Below are 17,590 nucleotides of genomic sequence, written 5' to 3' on the forward strand. Positions count from 1 at the left end.
TGAGTATTGAGTATCTTGAGTATCTTGAGTATTACGTGTCTTGATCATTTAGTATCTTGAGTATTGAGTATCCTGAGTATTGAGTATTTTGAGTATTGAGTATCCTGAGTTTTGAGTATTTTGCAGTCTGCGTGGGGCTGGAAATGATTGATTCCCCCCTCCAGAATGGAGAAGCTGGGTAGCACACAGGAGGACATTTTTCTCTAATTTCCTTTTGAATTTCTAGCCAAATGTAAAATGTTCCTGTTTAGATTAGTTTAATAGAGTGAGTTAGGTCTGTTCTATACCAAATTAGCATACCCCCTGAGTCCCTTCCCTGTTTCACACCTGGTAGTCTGGTGGATGGGACTACCAGCTCTCTGTAACCTAGAGGGCAACCAGTGGGTCCGTCTCCTCTATACCACCCACCTGGTGGATGGGACTACCAGCTCTCTGTAACCTAGAGGGCAACCAGTGGGTCCATCTCCTCTATACCACCCACCTGGCAGTGTGGTGGATGGGACTACCAGCTCTCTGTAACCTAGAGGACAACCAGTGGGTCCGTCTCCTCTATACCACCCACCTGGTAGTTTGGTGGATGGGACTACCAGCTCTCTGTAACCTAGAGGGCAACCAGTGGGTCCGTCTCCTCTATACCACCCACCTGGTAGTGTGGTGGATGGGACTACCAGCTCTCTGAAACCTAGAGGGAAACCAGTGGGTCCATCACCTCTATACCCTATTTCTTGTAGGATGACAATTTCTGTTTTTCTGATTTCTTTGCTGAAGTCCAGGTTCCTGCTCTTTAGGCCAAAAGCAGATGACCTCAGGCCTTGGATATTCCAGGCTGAGATAGTGAAGGCTTTGTGTTCCATAAAGTGTCCAATGTTGTTAGTGGTGAGGTTTGGGCTTCTCTCTTTCCTGCCTCTATCTCTTTACTCTCCCTCTCCGTCTCTCTCTTTCCTCTCTTTCTCTCTCTCTTTCCTCTCCGTCTCTCTCTCTCTCTCATCTCTGTCTCTCTCTTTCCAGCCTCCCTCTCTTTCTCCTCTGCCTGTCTCTCTCTTTGCACTCCATCTCCCTCGCTCTCTTTCCTCGCCGTCTCTCTCTTGCTCTTTCCTGCCTCTCTCTCTTTTATCTCTGCCTGTCTGTGACTGGACAGGGTCAGTCTGGGCGTCCAATACTCTAATGTGATTGGTCGGGAAAGAGACCAGAGTATAACTGAGTGTTCTATTCCATTGATCTTCTACAGACTCCTTTCCTCACTCCTGGACTAAAAAGTACCAAGTCTTGAATCCTACTACACCGGATCTGACGCTCATCGGATGTGGCAGGGCTTGAAAACTATTACGGACGACAAAGGGAAATCCAGCCACGAGCTGTCCAGAGACACGAGCCTACCAGACGAGCCAAATGCTTTTCATGCTCACTTCGAGGCAAGCAACACTGAAGCATGCATGAGAGCACCAGCTGTTCCTAACGACTATGTGATCACGCTCTGTAGCCGATGTGAGCAAGATCTTTAAACAGGTCAACATTCAGAAAGCCGCGGGGCCAGACGGATTACCAGGATGTGTATTCAAAGCATGAGGGGACCAACTGGCAAGTGTCTTCACTGACATTTTCAACCTCTCCCTGACCAAGTCTGTAATACCTATGTTTCAAACAGACCACCATAGTCCCTGTGCCCAAGAAAGCGAAGGAAACCTGCCTAAATGATTACCGCCCCGTAGCACTCACGTTGGTAGCCATGAAGTGCTTTGAAAGGCTGGTCATGGCTCACATCAACACCGCACTCCACACTTCCCTTTCCCACCTGGACAAAAGGAACACCTAAGCTAAGGACCCTGGGACTAAACATCTCCCTCTGCAACTGTATCCTTGACTTCCTGACGGGCCGCCCCAAGGTGGTAAAGGTAGGCAACAACACATTTGCCACGCTGATCCTCAACATTGGGACCCCTCAGGGGTGCATGCTTAGTCCCCTCCTGTACTTCCTGTTCACCCACGACTGCGTGGCAAGCATGACTCCAACACAATCATGAAGTTTGCTGACGACACAACAGTGGTAGGCCTGATCACTGACAATGATGAGACAGCCTTTAGGGAGGAGGTCAGAGACCTGGCAGTGTGGTGCCAGGAAAACAACCTCTCCCTCAATGTGAGCAAGACAAAGGAGCTGATCGTGGACTACAGGAAAAGGCAGGCCGAACAGGCCGCTATTAACATCAACGGGGCTGTAGTGGAGCGGGTTGAGAGTTTCAAGGTCCTTAGTGTCCTCATCACCAACAAACTATCATGGTCCAAACACACCAAGACAATCGTTAACAGAGCACGACAACACCATTTCCCCCTCAGGAGATTTGGCATGGGTCCCCAGATCTTCAAAAAGTTCTACAGCTGCACCATCGAGAGCATCCTGACCGGTTGCATCACCACCTGGTATGGCAACTGCTCGACTTCTACAGCCCAGTACATCACTGGGGCCAAGCTTCCTGCCATCCAGGACCTCTATACCAGGCGGTGTCAGAGGAAGGCCCAAAGAATTGTCAAAGACTCCATCCACCCTAGTCATAGACTGTTCTCTGCTACATCATGGCAAGCGATACCGGTGCACCAAGTCTAGGCCCAAAAGGCTACTGAACAGCTTCTACCCCCAAGCCATTAGACTGCTGAACAGCTTCTACCCCCAAGCCATCAGACTGCTGAACAGCTTCTACCCCCAAGCCATCAGACTGCTGAACAGCTTCTACCACCAAGCCATCAGACTCCTGAACAGCTTCTACTCCCAAGCCATAAGACTCCTGAACAGCTTCTACCCCCAAGCCATAAGACTGCTGAACAGCTTCTACCCCCAAGCCATCAGACTCCTGAACAGCTTCTACCCCCAAGCCATCAGACTCCTGAACAGCTTCTAAACATTTACATTTACATTTAAGTCATTTAGCAGATGCTCTTATCCACCCCAAGCCATTAGACTGCTGAACAGCTTCTACCTCCAAGCCATTAGACTGCTGAACAGCTTCTACCCCAAGCCATCAGACTGCTGAACAGCTTCTACCCCCAAGCCATCAGACTGCTGAACAGCTTCTACCCCCAAGCCATCAGACTGCTGAACAGCTTCTACCCCCAAGCCATTAGACTGCTGAACAGCTTCTACCCCCAAGCCATTAGACTGCTGAACAGCTTCTACCCCCAAGCCATTAGACTGCTGAACAGCTTCGACTCCCAAGCCATTAGACTCCTGAACAATTATCAAATGGCCACCGAAACTATTTATATTGTAATTTTCTTGTGTTAGTTTTTGATTTTATTTCATTTTTTTTTTACTTTAGTTTATTTAGTAAGTATTTTCTTTACTCTATTTCTTGAGCTGTGTTGGTGGTTAAGGGCTTGTAAGTAAGCAGTTCATGGTAAGATCCATACCTTTTGTATTCGGCACATATGACAAATACAATTTGATTTGATTTGAACATCACCTGGAAGGGCTTCCTCTCTCTCTGTCTGACAAACTATTAAGGGATCACTTTTGATATTAAAATACGGATAAAAAAACAGGGATGGCTTTTGTAATGAGCATAGCTCAAACAGCACTGCCATAGCCATATGCGTACATGTTGCACAGCTAGGGAATGTGTTATGCGATTACCGACAGAAAGAAAGGACAGAGAGATGCTACTCATTGTGAAATGGTCACATTTAATGAACAATCTCTCATTGTATATATATATATATATATATATATATATATATATATATATATATATATAAAAATAACCCAGGTACAGGTTACAAGAATCTAAAGCTAATACATACATTATTAAATAATACAATTTTTTTTTCATTTTAAAGATACATATCACAGTTTTTACAAAATATAATCATGGAGAATTAAGCCGTTCTGAATGTCTGAAAAAACAAAATAAGATCCTGTGTGTGTGTAGATCCTGTGTGTGTGTGTGTGTGTGTAGATCCTGTGTGTGTGTGTGTGTGTGTGTGTAGATCCTGTGTGTGTGTGTGTAGATCCTATGTGTGTGTAGATCTTATGTGTGTGTGTGTAGTTCCTATGTGTGTGTGTGTAGATCCTATGTGTGTATGTGTGTAGATGCTGTGTGTGTGTGTAGATCCTATGTGTGTATGTGTGTAGATCCTGTGTGTGTGTGTGTAGATCCTATGTGTGTGTAGATCTTATGTGTGTGTGTGTAGTTCCTGTGTGTGTGTAGATCCTATGTGTGTATGTGTGTAGATCCTGTGTGTGTGTGTGTAGATCCTATGTGTGTGTGTCGATCCTGTGTGTGTGTGTGTAGTGTGTGTGTGTAGATCCTGTGTGTGTGTGTGTAGATCCTGTGTGTGTGTGTGTAGATCCTGTGTGTGTGTGTGTAGATCCTGTGTGTGTGTGTGTGTGTGTGTGTGTGTGTGTGTGTGTGTGTGTGTGTGTGTGTGTGTGTGTGTGTGTGTGTGTGTGTGTGTGTGTGTGTGTGTGTGTGTAGATCCTGTGTGTGTGTGTGTGTGTGTGTGTGTGTAGATCCTGTGTGTGTGTGTGTGTGTGTAGATCCTGTGTGTGTGTGTGTGTAGATCCTGTGTGTGTGTGTAGATCCTGTGTGTGTGTGTAGATCTGTGTGTGTGTGTAGATCCTGTGTGTGTGTAGATCCTGTGTGTGTGTGTGTGTGTGTGTAGATCCTGTGTGTGTACATCCTGTGTGTGTGTAGATCCTATGTGTGTGTGTAGATCCTGTGTGTGTGTAGATCTTGTGTGTGTATTTTATTATTCAATATTAAACATGTAATAAAGCACAACAGTATTCCTTGTAATAATATGAACTTGTGATATTGGCTATTAAAATGTAATCTGCAGAAACACATTTTGAAAAGGCAATGGAACTATAAATTAATCTCCTGTCTTTCTACAGTTTATTGTCCACCTGCCAGAGGACCGAGGGCCTAGTCGAGACCTTGGAATTGAATGGTCCTATCTGCATTTCTGTGAAAACTGAGTTATTGAAATATTTTTTGTTCTGTACAATGTCTACCTATATAGTACTGTAAATATGTTGGTAAAGACTACACGTTAAAATTGATCACACCGTTCAAACCAATGAGGTTTCGGGAACGTTAAAGCCAATTATCTCAGAATCATCTTTTTTTTGCAGATAGACCCTTATCATTTTATAGTCACGTATTGTATGGCAATCTACTTCCTCAATAGTAAAGTCCCAAACAGATGACGATGATGGAGAAGAATTGCTCTCAAATCCACAGTGTTGTAACAGCTCTACTCTCTTGGTGATCTCTGGGTGCAGTAGAAAGCTAAACAAACCAATAACGGCTATAGAATTCTTATTCAGGATTTCTCCAAAGTGTGTTTTAGTTCATTGTTATGTTATTGTTTATGTCATGTGTTGTTGTTTATATCGTGACGTCATTCATGTTGGTTGTCGGACGTCAGATACAGATTCAAGGGAATTTTCTGGGTTCCATCCCTTCTACACAGGCACAGGCTTAAGGAAGCTGAGGATTGTGGGAAACCTTCTCCAAGACATGTCTTTGGCATGATGAGTTAGCTGTATGTCACCACAAATGATGACAAAGGGGATCTTGGGATCTCTTACAGGTGTCTCAAAATTCACTGAATAATGAATGAAAAAGTATTTTTTTTAATAAATTTTTTTTACTTGGAGAATGGAATCAGTCCGCTGTGCTGCTGAGAAGAAGTCTTATCGGTCTCAGATCCACTAACACGCCTGGATCTCCATGGAGACACAGTCCTGCTTCTGTGTCGTCCAATCAATGATGACTGCTTCTGTGCCGTCCAATCAATGATGTCTGCTTCTGTGCAGCACAGTAGTTCTGCTGTTAGTACCTGCTGTTGTTGTTGTGAGTAGATTAAGGTTTTGTTTTTTCTTTCCTGTAGAAAACGTTCCTTTTTAACTTTGACTTAATCACATCTTCTCTTTCTGTTTAACGTTGTGTGAAACTTGAATTAAATGATCAATGCAGGATGTCCATGAACATGTGCAAAATAGACATAGAAGACTCCTCAATGTCTTCATATCTGTGAGAGAGAGAGAGAACAGAGTTAGAAACAGGGGAGTAGCATACAGAGCAATAGAACAACAGTATTTATGTATTGTCTGTCTGTCTGATTCAAACCAACACTGGTGTTCAGATTGGTTACTGACATGAACCAACCTGACCCTCCACTACATTACCAGAGTCTACCTATCTACCAGTGGTGTTCCAGTGTAGATCAGAGTCTACCTAACTCCCAGTGGTGTTCCAGTGTAGATCAGAGTCTACCAGAGTCTACCTAACTACCAGTGGTGTTCCAGTGTAGACCAGAGTCTACCTAACTCCCAGTGGTGTTCCAGTGTAGATCAGAGTCTACCAGAGTCTACCTAACTCCCAGTGGTGTTCCAGTGTAGATCAAAGTCTACCAGAGTCTACCTAACTACCAGTGGTGTTCCAGTGTAGATCAGAGTCTACCAGAGTCTACCTAACTACCAGTGGTGTTCCAGTGTAGACCAGAGTCTACCTATCTACCAGTGGTGTTCCAGTGTAGATCAGAGTCTACCAGAGTCTACCTATCTACCAGTGGTGTTCCAGTGTAGATCAGAGTCTACCTATCTACCAGTGGTGTTCCAGTGTAGATCAGAGTCTACCAGAGTCTACCTATCTACCAGTGGTGTTCCAGTGTAGACCAGAGTCTACCTATCTACCAGTGGTGTTCCAGTGTAGATCAGAGTCTACCTATCTACCAGTGGTGTTCCAGTGTAGACCAGAGTCTACCTATCTACCAGTGGTGTTCCAGTGTAGATCAGAGTCTACCTATCTACCAGTGGTGTTCCAGTGTAGACCAGAGTCTACCTATCTACCAGTGGTGTTCCAGTGTAGATCAGAGTCTACCTAACTACCATGGGCCAACACTGAGTCTGATAAGGCCTGTCACATGGGCCAACACTGAGTCTGATAAGGCCTGTCACATGAGCCAACACAGTCTGATAAGGCCTGTCACATGTGCCAACACTGAGTCTGATAAGGCCTGTCACATGTGCCAACACTGAGTCTGATAAGGCCTGTCACATGGGCCAACACTGAGTCTGATAAGGCCTGCCACATGAGCCAATACTGAGTGAACAAAACATTAGGAACACCTGCTCTTTCCATGACATACTGACCAGGTGAATCCAGGTGAAAGCTATTATTCCTTATTGATGTCACTTGTTAAGTCCACTTCAAATAGTGTAGTTGAAGGGGAGGAGACAGGTTAAAGATGGATTTTCAAGCCTTTGAGACATGGATTGTGTGTGTGCCATTCAGAGGGTGAATGGGCAAGACAAAATGTTTAAGTGCCTTTGAACGGGGTATGGTAGTAGGTGCCAGGCGCACCGGTTTGAGTCAATAACTGCAAAACTTCCGGGGTTTTCACACTGAACAGGTTCCTGTGTGTATCCAGAATGGTCCACCACCCAAAGGACATCCAGCCAACTTGACACAACTGTGGGAAGCATTGGAGTCAAAATTGGCCAGCATCCCTGTGGAATGCTTTCGACACCTTGTAGTCCATGTCTCGACGAATTGAGGCTGTTCTGAGGGCAAAATGGGGTGCAACTCAATGTAATGTTTTGTTCACGCAGTGTATAGTTGGCTGCGTAGATAGAGTCAATGAGCCATAGAATAACAACGCAGGCTGTCTGCAGTGTGCTGAGTTAGACAGGGGCACTAGGCTGTACTAGACATCTAGCCACTGTCTCTAACAACCCCAATAATCACCAGCAGTGGGTGTTCAATACAGACAGACAAATCAAATCGGCCACATCTACATGGTTAGCAGATGTTATTGTGAGTGTAGCGAATCCGACAGTGCAGCAGTGTCTAACAGGTAATATCTAACAATTCCACGACAAAACCTAATACACACAATCTAGTAAAGGAATGGGATGAGAATATATAAATATAAAATATATGGATGAGCAGTGACAGAGCGGCTCAGATGCATTAGATAGTGTAGAATAGATAGTGTAGGATACAGTATACAGTTGTGGCCAAACGTTTTGAGAATGACACAAATATTAATTTCCACAAAGTTTGCTGCTTCAGTTTCTTTAGATATTTTTGTCAGATGTTACTATGGAATACTGAAGTACAATTAAAGGCATTTCATAAGTGTCAAAGGCTTTTATTGACAATTACATGAAGTTGATGCAAAGAGTCAATATTTGCAGTGTTGACCCTTCTTTTTCAAGACCTCTGCGATCCGCCCTGGCATGCTGTCAATTAACTTCAGGGCCACATCCTGACTGATGGCAGCCCATTCTTGCATAATCAATGCTTGGAGTTTGTCAGAATTTGTGGGTTTTGATTTGTCCACCCGCCTCTTGAGGATTAACCACAAGTTCTCAATGGGATTAAGGTCTGGGGAGTTTCCTGGCCATGGACCCAAAATATCGATGTTTTGTTCCTCGAGCCACTTAGTTATCACTTTTGCCTTATGGCAAGGTGCTCCATCATGCTGGAAAAGGCATTGTTCGTCCCCAAACTGTTCCTGGATGGTTGGGAGAAGTCGCTCTCGGAGAATGTGTTGGTACCATTCTTTATTCATGGCTGTGTTCTTAGGCAAAATTGTGAGTGAGCCCACTCCCTTGGCTGAGAAGCAACCCAAAACATAAATGGTCTCAGGATACTTTACTGTTGGCATGACACAGGACTGATGGTAGCGCTCACCTTGTCTTCTCCAGACAAGCTTTTTTCCGGATGCCCCAAACAATCGGAAAGGGGATACATCAGTAAAATGACTTTACCCCAGTCCTCAGCAGTCCGATCCCTGTACCTTTTGCAGAATGTCAGTCTGTCCTTGATGTTTTTCCTGGAGAGAAGTGTCTTCTTTGCTGCCCTTCTTGACACCAGGCCATACTCCAAAAGTCTTCGCCTCACTGTGTGTGCAGATGCACTCACACCTGCCTGCTGCCATTCCTGAGCAAGCTCTGTACTGGTGGTGCCCCGATCCCGCAGCTGAATCAACTTTAGGAGATGGTCCTGGTGCTTGCTGGACTTTCTTGGGTGCCCTGAAGCCTTCTTCATAACAATTGAACCGCTCTCCTTGATGATACAATAAATGGTTTATTTAGGTGCAATCTTACTGGCAGCAATATCTTTGCCTGTGAAGCCCTTTTTGTGCAAAGCAATGATGACGGCACGTGTTTCCTTGCAGGTAACCATGGTTGACCGAGGAAGAACAATGATTCCAAGCACCACCCTCCTTTTAAAGCTTATTCGAACTCAATCAGCATGACAGATGATCTCCAGCCTTGTCCTCGTCAACACTCACACCTGTGTTAACGATAGAATCACTGACATGATGTCAGCTGGTCCTTTTGTGACAGGGCTGAAATGCAGTGGAAATGTTTTTGGGGGATTCAGTTCATTTGCATGGCAAAGAGGGACTTTGCAATTAATTGCAATTCATCTGATCACTCTTCATAACATTCTGGAGTATATGCAAATTGCCATCATACAAACTGAGGCAGCAGACTTTGTGAAAATTTATATTTGTGTCATTTTCAAAACTTTTGGCCATGACTGTATACATATGAGATAAGTAATGCAAGATATGTAAACATTAAAGTGGCATTATTAAAATGACTAGTGTTCCATTTATTAAAGTGGCCGATGATATCAAGTCTGTAGGTAAACAGCAGCCTTGCAGTGCTATTGATGGCTGTTTAACAATCTGATGGCCTTGAGATAGAAGCTGTTTTTCATTCTCTCTGTCCCAGCTTTGATGCACCTGTACTGACCTCGCCTTCTGGATGATAGCGGGGTGAACAGGCAGTGGCTCGGGTGGTTGTTGTCCTTGATGATCTTTTTGGCCTTCCTGTGAAATCGGGTGCTGTAGGTGTCCTGGAGGGCAGGTAGTTTGCCCCCGGTGATGCATTGTGCAGACCGCACCACCCTCTGGAGAGCCCTGCGGTTGAGGGCGGTGCAGTTGCCGTACCAGGCGGTGATACAGCCCGACAGGATGCTCTCGATTGTGCATCTGTAAAAGTTTGTGAGTGTTTTCTGTGATTCTTCACCACACTGTCTGTGGACAATTTCAGTTTGTCGGTGACATGTACACCGAGGAACTTAAAACTTTCCACCTTCTCCACTGCTTTCCCGTCGATGTGGATAGGGGGGTGCTCCCTTTGCTGTGTCCTGAAGTCCACAATCATCTCTGTTGTTTTGCTGACATTAAGTGAGAGGTTATTTTCCTGACACCACAATCCGAGGGCCCTCACCTCCTCCCTGTAGGCTGTCTCGTCATTGTCGGTAATCAAGCCTACCACTGTTGTGTCATCTGCAAACTTGATGCTTGTGTTGGAGGTGTGCATGGCCACGCAGTCGTGGGTGAACAGGGAGTACAGGAGAGGGCTGAGAACGCACCCTTGTGTGACCCCAGTGTTGAGGATTAGCGGAGTGGAGATGTTGTTTCCTACCCTCACCACCTTGGGGGCGGCCCGTCAGGACGTCCAGGACACAGTTGCAGAGGGCAGGGGTCAAGACGCAGGGACTCAAGCTTAATGAGGAGTTTGAAGGGTACTATGGTGTTGAATGCTGAGCTGTTGTCAATGAACAGCATTCTTATATAGCTATTCCTCTTGTCCAGAGGGGATAGGGCAGTGTGCAGGCGATTGCATCGTCTGTGGACCTTTTGAGGCGGTAAGCAAATTGAACTGGGTCTAAGTAGAGTGAAGTAGAGTGGAGGTGATATGATCCTTGACTAGTTTCTCAAAGCACTTCATGATGACAGAAGTGAGTGCTACGGGGTGATAGTCATTTAGTTCAGTTACCTTGGCTTGGTGGTGGTGGCCATCTTGAAGCATGTGGGTACAGCAGACTGGGATAGGGATTGATTGAATATGTCCGTAAACACACCAGCCAGCTGGTCTGCGCATGCTCTGAGGACGCGGCTAGGGATGCCGTCTGGGCCGGCAGCCTTGTGAGGGTTAACACTTTAAAATGTTTTACTCACGTTGGTCATGGAGAAGGAGAGCCCACAGTCTTTGGTAGCGGGCCGCGTTGGTGGCACTGTATTGTCCTCAAAGCGCACAAAGAAGTTGTTTAACCTGTCTGGGCTAGGGGGCAGTATTGAGAATTTTGGAAAAAATATGTTCCCATTTTTAACTGCCTCCTACACCAACTCAGAAGCTAGAATATGCATATTATTGTTCAGGTTTGGATAGAAAACACTCTGAATTTTCTAAAACTGTTTGAATGGTGTCTGTGAGTATAACAGAACTCCTATGGCAGGCAAAAACCTGACAAGGTTTCAAGCAGGAAGTACCCTGTCTGACAAGGAGTCGTGCGTCTTGCATCTTTTTATTGAAAAGTAAGGATCTTAGCTGTAACGTGACAATTCCCAGGGCTCCGATAGGCTCTCAGAGCCCGGGAAATAACTGAAGGTTTACGAGGGAGCCTCAGGCTGAAACACATTATCACCTTTTGTAAGTGGCTGCTCCGAGGACCTTTGAATGAGGCGCGTGCATGAGTCGCTTCTGAGGAGAAATTTTATTCGGCTGTTTAGGCTCAATGCATACTCCCGGTCGGAATATTATCACTAATCTACGAGTTGAATGGCATAAAAATTGGTTTTAAACAGCGGTTGACATGCTTCGAAGTACGGTAATGGAATATTTAGACATTTTTGACACGCCAATGCGCCATGCGCGGGACCGTGAAGAAGCATTCTGATAGTGTCTAGAACTCACGAACAAAACGTCGCTGTTTGGATATAACGATGGATTATTTGGGACCAAACCAACATTTGTTATTGAAGTAGAAGTCCTGGCAGTGTATTCTGATGAAGAACAAGCAAGGTAAGAACATTTTTCTTATAGGAAATGTGATTTTGGTGGAGGCTGACCTGGGTGGGTATCTAAATAGCTAGCCCTGTAATGCCGGGCTATGTACTTAGATTATTGCAAAATGTGCTTCATCCGAAAAGCTATTTTAAAATCGGACATATCGAGTGCATAGAGGAGTAATGTATCTATAATTCTTAAAATAATTGTTATGCTTTTTGTGAACGTTTATCGTGAGTAATTTAGCAAACTGTTAGTAAATTCCCCGGAAGTTTGCGGGGGTTATGCTTTTTCTGAACGTCACATGCTAATGCAAAAAGCTGTTTTTTGATATAAATATGAACTTGATTGAACAGACATGCATGTATTGTATAACACAATGTCCTAGGTGTGTCATCTGATGAAGATCATCAAAGGTTAGTGCTGAATTTAGCTGTGGTTTGGGTTTATGTGACATGATATGCTAGCTTGAAAAATGGCTGTCTGATTTTTTCTGGCTGGGCACTCTGCTGACATAATCTAATGTTTTGCTTTCGTTGTAAAGCCTTTTTGAAATCGGACAGTGGGGTTAGATTAACGAGATTCTTGTCTTTAAATAGCTGTAAAATAGTCATATGTTTGAGAAATTGAAGTAATAGTATTTCTAACGATTCAAAAATCGCGCCACTGGAATTTCAGTAGCTGTTACGTAGGTGGGACGAAATCGTCCCACATACCCGAGAGAGGTTAATTTGTCTGGAAGCAAGACGTCGATGTCAGCAACGGGACTGGTTTTCTTTTTGTAATCTGTGATTGTCTGTAGAACCTGCCCCATACGTCTCGTGTCTGAGCCGTTGAATTGCGATGCAACTTTGTCTCTATACATTTACATTTAAGTCATTTAGCAGACGCTCTTATCCAGAGCGACTTACAAATTGGTGCATTCACCTTAAGATATCCAGTGGAACAACCACTTTACAATAGTGCATCTAAATCTTTCGGGGGGGGGGGGGGGGGGGGGGGGGGGGGGGGGGGGGTAGAAGGATTACTTTATCCTATCCCAGGTATTCCTTAAAGAGGTGGGGTTTCAGGTGTCTCCGGAAGGTGGTGATTGACTCCGCTGTCCTGGCGTCGTGAGGGAGCTTGTTCCACCATTGGGGTGCCAGAGCAGCGAACAGTTTTGACTGGGCTGAGCGGGAGCTGTGCTTCCTCAGAGGTAGGGAGGCGAGCAGGCCAGAGGTGGATGAACGCAGTGCCCTTGTTTGGGTGTAGGGCCTGATCAGAGCCTGAAGGTACGGAGGTGCCGTTCCCCTCACAGCTCCGTAGGCAAGCAGCATGGACTTGTAGCGGATGCGAGCTTCAACTGGAAGCCAGTGGAGAGAGCGGAGGAGCGGGGTGACGTGAGAGAACTTGGGAAGGTTGAACACCAGACGGGCTGCGGCGTTCTGGATGAGTTGTAGGGGTTTAATGGCACAGGCAGGGAGCCCAGCCAACAGCGAGTTGCAGTAATCCAGACGGGAGATGACAAGTGCCTGGACTAGGACCTGCGCCGCTTCCTGTGTGAGGCAGGGTCGTACTCTGCGAATGTTGTAGAGCATGAACCTACTTGTAGAGCATGAACCTACTTGTTTGAGGGAATAACTACACTGTTTGTATTCAGCCATATTTCCAGTCACCTTGCCATGGTTAAATGCATGGTTAAATGCAGTGGTTTATGCTTTCAGTTTTGCGCGGATGCTGCCATCAATCCACGGTTTCTGGTTCGGGAAGGTTTTCATTGTCACAGTGGGTACAACATCTCCTATACACTTCCTTATAAACTCGCTCACCGAGTCAGCGTATACATCAATGTTGTTCTCTGAGGCTACCCGGAACATATCCCAGTCCAGGTGATCGAAGCAATCTTAAAGCGTGGAATCCGATTGGTCAGACCAGTGTTGGATAGACCTAAGCACAGGCGCTTCCTGTTTTAGTTTCTGCATATAGGAGGGGAGCAACAAGATGGAGTCATGGTCAGATTTGCCAAAAGGAGGGCGAGGGAGGGCCTTGTATGCATTGCGGAAGTTAGAGTAGTAATGGTTGAGCGTGTTACTCGCAATCGATATGCTGATAGAATTTACGTAGCCTTGTAAAATTACCTTGGTTAAAATCCCCAGCTACAATCAAATCAAATGTATTTATATAGCCCTTCTTACATCAGCAGATATTACAAAGTGCTGTACAGAAACCCAGCCTAAAACCCCAAACAGCAAGCAATGCAGGTGGGGCTACAATAAATGCAGCCTCAGGATATATGTTTGCATAAAGTCCAGTGAAGTTCCTTGATGGCCGTCTTGGTATCTGCTTGTGGAGGGGATATACACGGCTGTGATGATAACCGAGGAGAGTTCTTTTGGGAGATAATACGGTCAGCATTTTATTGCGAGGAATTCTAGGTCAGGTGAACAAAAGGACATGAGTTCCTGTATGTTGTTACAATTACACCACGAGTTGTTAATCATGAAACATACACCCCTGACTTTGTTCTTACCGGAGACATGTTTATACCTGCACTGAAAATCCCGTTGGCTGTACTGACTCCGACAGGTCCCAGGTTAGCCATATTTCCGTGAAACAGAGTATGTTACCTTCCCGGATATCTCTTTGGAAAGCAACTCTTGCCCTGATTTCCTTCGACTTTGTTAGCTAGAGACTGGACATTAGCGAGTAATATACTGGGAAGCGGTGGGTGGTGTGCGCGCTTCCGAAGCCTCACTAGAAGACAGCTCCGGCACCCTCTCCTCTGTTTTGGGTTGGAATCAGTTCAAATGCCCAGGGAGGTGTAGACAAAAGATGCGCTTTGGGAAAGTCTTATTTAAGCATCAGCTGTCCGAGCAGCTTACCGATCACTGTAATCTGTAAATAGCACACCCAACTACCTCATCCCCATATTGTTACTTATCCTCTTGCTCTTTTGCACCCTAGTATCTCTACTTGCACATCATCATCTGCATATCTATCACTCCAGTGTTAATGATAAATTGTAATTATTTCGCCTCTATGGCCTTTTATTGCCTTATACCTCCCTACTCATCTACATTTGCACACACTGTACATAGATTTATCTATTGTGTTACTGACTGTACGTTTGTTTATGTGTAACTCTGTATTGTTGGTTTTTGTTGAACTGCTTTGCTTTATCTTGGCCAGGTCGCAGTTGTAAATGAGAACTTGTTCTCAAGTGGCCTACCTGGTTAAATAAAGGACTTGTTCTCAACTGGCCTACCTGGTTAAATAAAGGCGAAAAAAAAAGAAACAAAAATTATATATATATATATATATATATATATATTCCTGGTTGTATTCCTGGTCGTATTCCTGGTCGTATTCCTGGTTGTAGTGCTGGTAAGTTGCCGTCTCTCTGATATCCAATAGTTCTTCCTGGCTGTATGTAATAACACTTAAGGTTTTATGGCCTAACAATGTAAGAAATAATACATGAAAAAGCAAAATACAGCACAGTTATCTAAGGACTAGAAGCGAAGCATTGACTTTACATTAAAAGCATCTTAAAAAAGTTTGTCTTCAGCAGGGATATAAAGAGGCCCTGAATCTGCAGGCCTGATCTCCTCTGGCAGACCATTCCAAATTCTATGGGTCCTAATGGCAAATGTCTAGTCTCCTTTCACTTTCAATCTAGACTTTGAAATGGTCAACAGTGGCCTGCCACAGGATCTAAGGCTGCGTCCTGGCTTGTAGGGAGATAAATGGTCAACAGTGCCCTGCAGGAGGATCTCAGGCTGTGTCCTGGCTCATCGGGAGATGAATGGTCAGAGATATAGGATGGGGCTAAACCAAGCCTAGTCTTAAATGTGATTATTATAACGTTAAAATCTATTCTAAATGTAACTGGTAGCCAGTGTAGAGAAGCTAAAACATGTATGATATAGTTACATTTCCTGGTGCCTATTAGAAGCTGAGCTGCAGTATTTTGAACGGACTGTAGATGGAGTGATTGTTGACTGAGAAAGGTTACAGTAATCTAGACGTGAGGAAATAAAAACATCCATTTCTCCAGATCAGTGACAGATATAATACTTTATTTATTAGATGCTAAATAGGCGTCAGTTTGAGACGCAGCGCCTGAAAGGTAGCTGACAGGTGAGTACTATTAAACCCTGCAGGACGTTGTCTTATCATCTCATTACGCATGGAGCAATTTACACTCAAAATGAACCTGAGCTGCATCCCAAATGGAACCTTGCCTTTGTTATTGTGTCTTTATGGATAGAAGTCACTTTCACATGCATATAGACATATTATGTTGCCTTACTCCTCTTGAGGAAATAGGCGCAGCAAATTGCCCTGAGGCGGTAGGAGGTAATATCTTTTACAGTTTGACGTAACCCCCTATGGATCAACCAATCATACGTGGACCATTATGGATCAGCCAATCGACTCGCTTCCTGTAGTGTTTGTTTTGAACTGTTAGTTGGACAGATGTTTTGCTACTGTATCGTCTCCTCTTCATCCTCCTCCTCCTCATCCTCCCCCTGTACTTTACTGGCCGACTCTGGTTCATCGGTCCCAGGATGGTGAAACACCAAAAACATCACACAGAGAAGAGCCAAACTGATCTGTTAATGTTCTGTCATTGTCTCAATCGCCCCTCGTTTTCCAGTGTCCTTCGGTGAGGGAATGGCCCTCGTTTTCCAGTGTCCCTCGGTGAGGGAATGGCCCTCGTTTTCCAGTGTCCTTCGGTGAGGGAATGGCCCTCGTTTTCCAGTGTCCTTCGGTGAGGGAATGGCCCTCGTTTTCCAGTGTCCGTCGGTAAGAGAATGGCCCTCGTTTTCCAGTGTCCCTCGGTGAGAGAATGGCCCTCGTTTTCCAGTGTCCGTCGGTGAGGGAATGGCCCTCGTTTTCCAGTGTCCCTCGGTGAGGGAATGGCCCTCGTTTTCCAGTGTCCCTCGGTGAGGGAATGGCCCTCGTTTTCCAGTGTCCCTCGGTGAGGGAATGGCCCTCGTTTTCCAGTGTCCCTCGGTGAGGGAATAGCCCTCGTTTTCCAGTGTCCCTCGGTGAGGGAATGGCCCTCGTTTTCCAGTGTCCCTCAGTGAGGGAATGGCCCTCGTTTTCCAGTGTCCGTCGGTGAGGGAATGGCCCTCGTTTTCCAGTGTCTGTCGGTGAGGGAATTGCCCTCGTTTTCCAGTGTCCCTCGGTGAGGGAATGGCCCTCGTTTTCCAGTGTCCGTCGGTGAGGGAATGGCCTTCGTTTTCCAGTGTCCGTCGGTAAGGGAATGGCCCTCGTTTTCCAGTGAGGGAAAGGCACTCAAATTTAGAATTTTTAATGGTATCTTGCTTTTTGTCCTTGCCCAAGTTTTTCGCTTCTGACATTTTTATCTGCTCCTCCATGCACCTGTCTGGTAAGGTTGAACGTCACCTCTCCTACTCAGCCTCCCCAAAAAAGCTTCTCCCAAGCGGGTGTGACACCTACACCCATTGCATGCTCCACTGCTGCATGGATCCCACCCAGTGATCTGCTCCCTGTCTGCCCTAGCCTGTCTCCCCTTGTCTGGTACAGGTACCCCAGCCACACTCCCCTGTGCTTTCACTCGCCTCCAGCATACACGCACATACACGCACATCCTACAGACTTTGGACTGATGGAAATTTTATGTAGGCGAATTAACTTGTTCTACAGCTGCACCATCAACAGCATCCTGACTGGTTGCATCACCACCTGGTATGGCAACTGCTCGGCCTCTGACTGCAAGGCACTACAGTGGGTAGGTAGTGTGTACGGCCTAGTACATCACTGGGGACA

At 45.4% G+C, this 17,590-nt stretch overlaps 1 protein-coding gene across 3 annotated transcripts in view; it reads right to left on the bottom strand.

Moving 5' to 3' along the window:
• Positions 1-4,981: 4,981 nt before the first annotated feature.
• Positions 4,982-17,590, bottom strand: part of LOC115160200 (ciliary neurotrophic factor receptor subunit alpha-like) — a 277,461-nt gene continuing 264,852 nt past the window's right edge. For all 3 annotated transcript variants that reach the window (XM_029710596.1, XM_029710597.1, XM_029710595.1), the window contains exon 9: positions 4,982-6,027. In XM_029710596.1, coding sequence (XP_029566456.1) covers position 6,027 — 1 coding nt within the window. In that variant the 3' untranslated portion in view covers positions 4,982-6,026. The remainder of the gene's footprint in view (positions 6,028-17,590) is intronic.

The sequence above is a fragment of the Salmo trutta genome, chromosome 23 (genome assembly GCF_901001165.1).
Source record: "Salmo trutta chromosome 23, fSalTru1.1, whole genome shotgun sequence".
NCBI lineage: Eukaryota > Metazoa > Chordata > Actinopteri > Salmoniformes > Salmonidae > Salmo > Salmo trutta.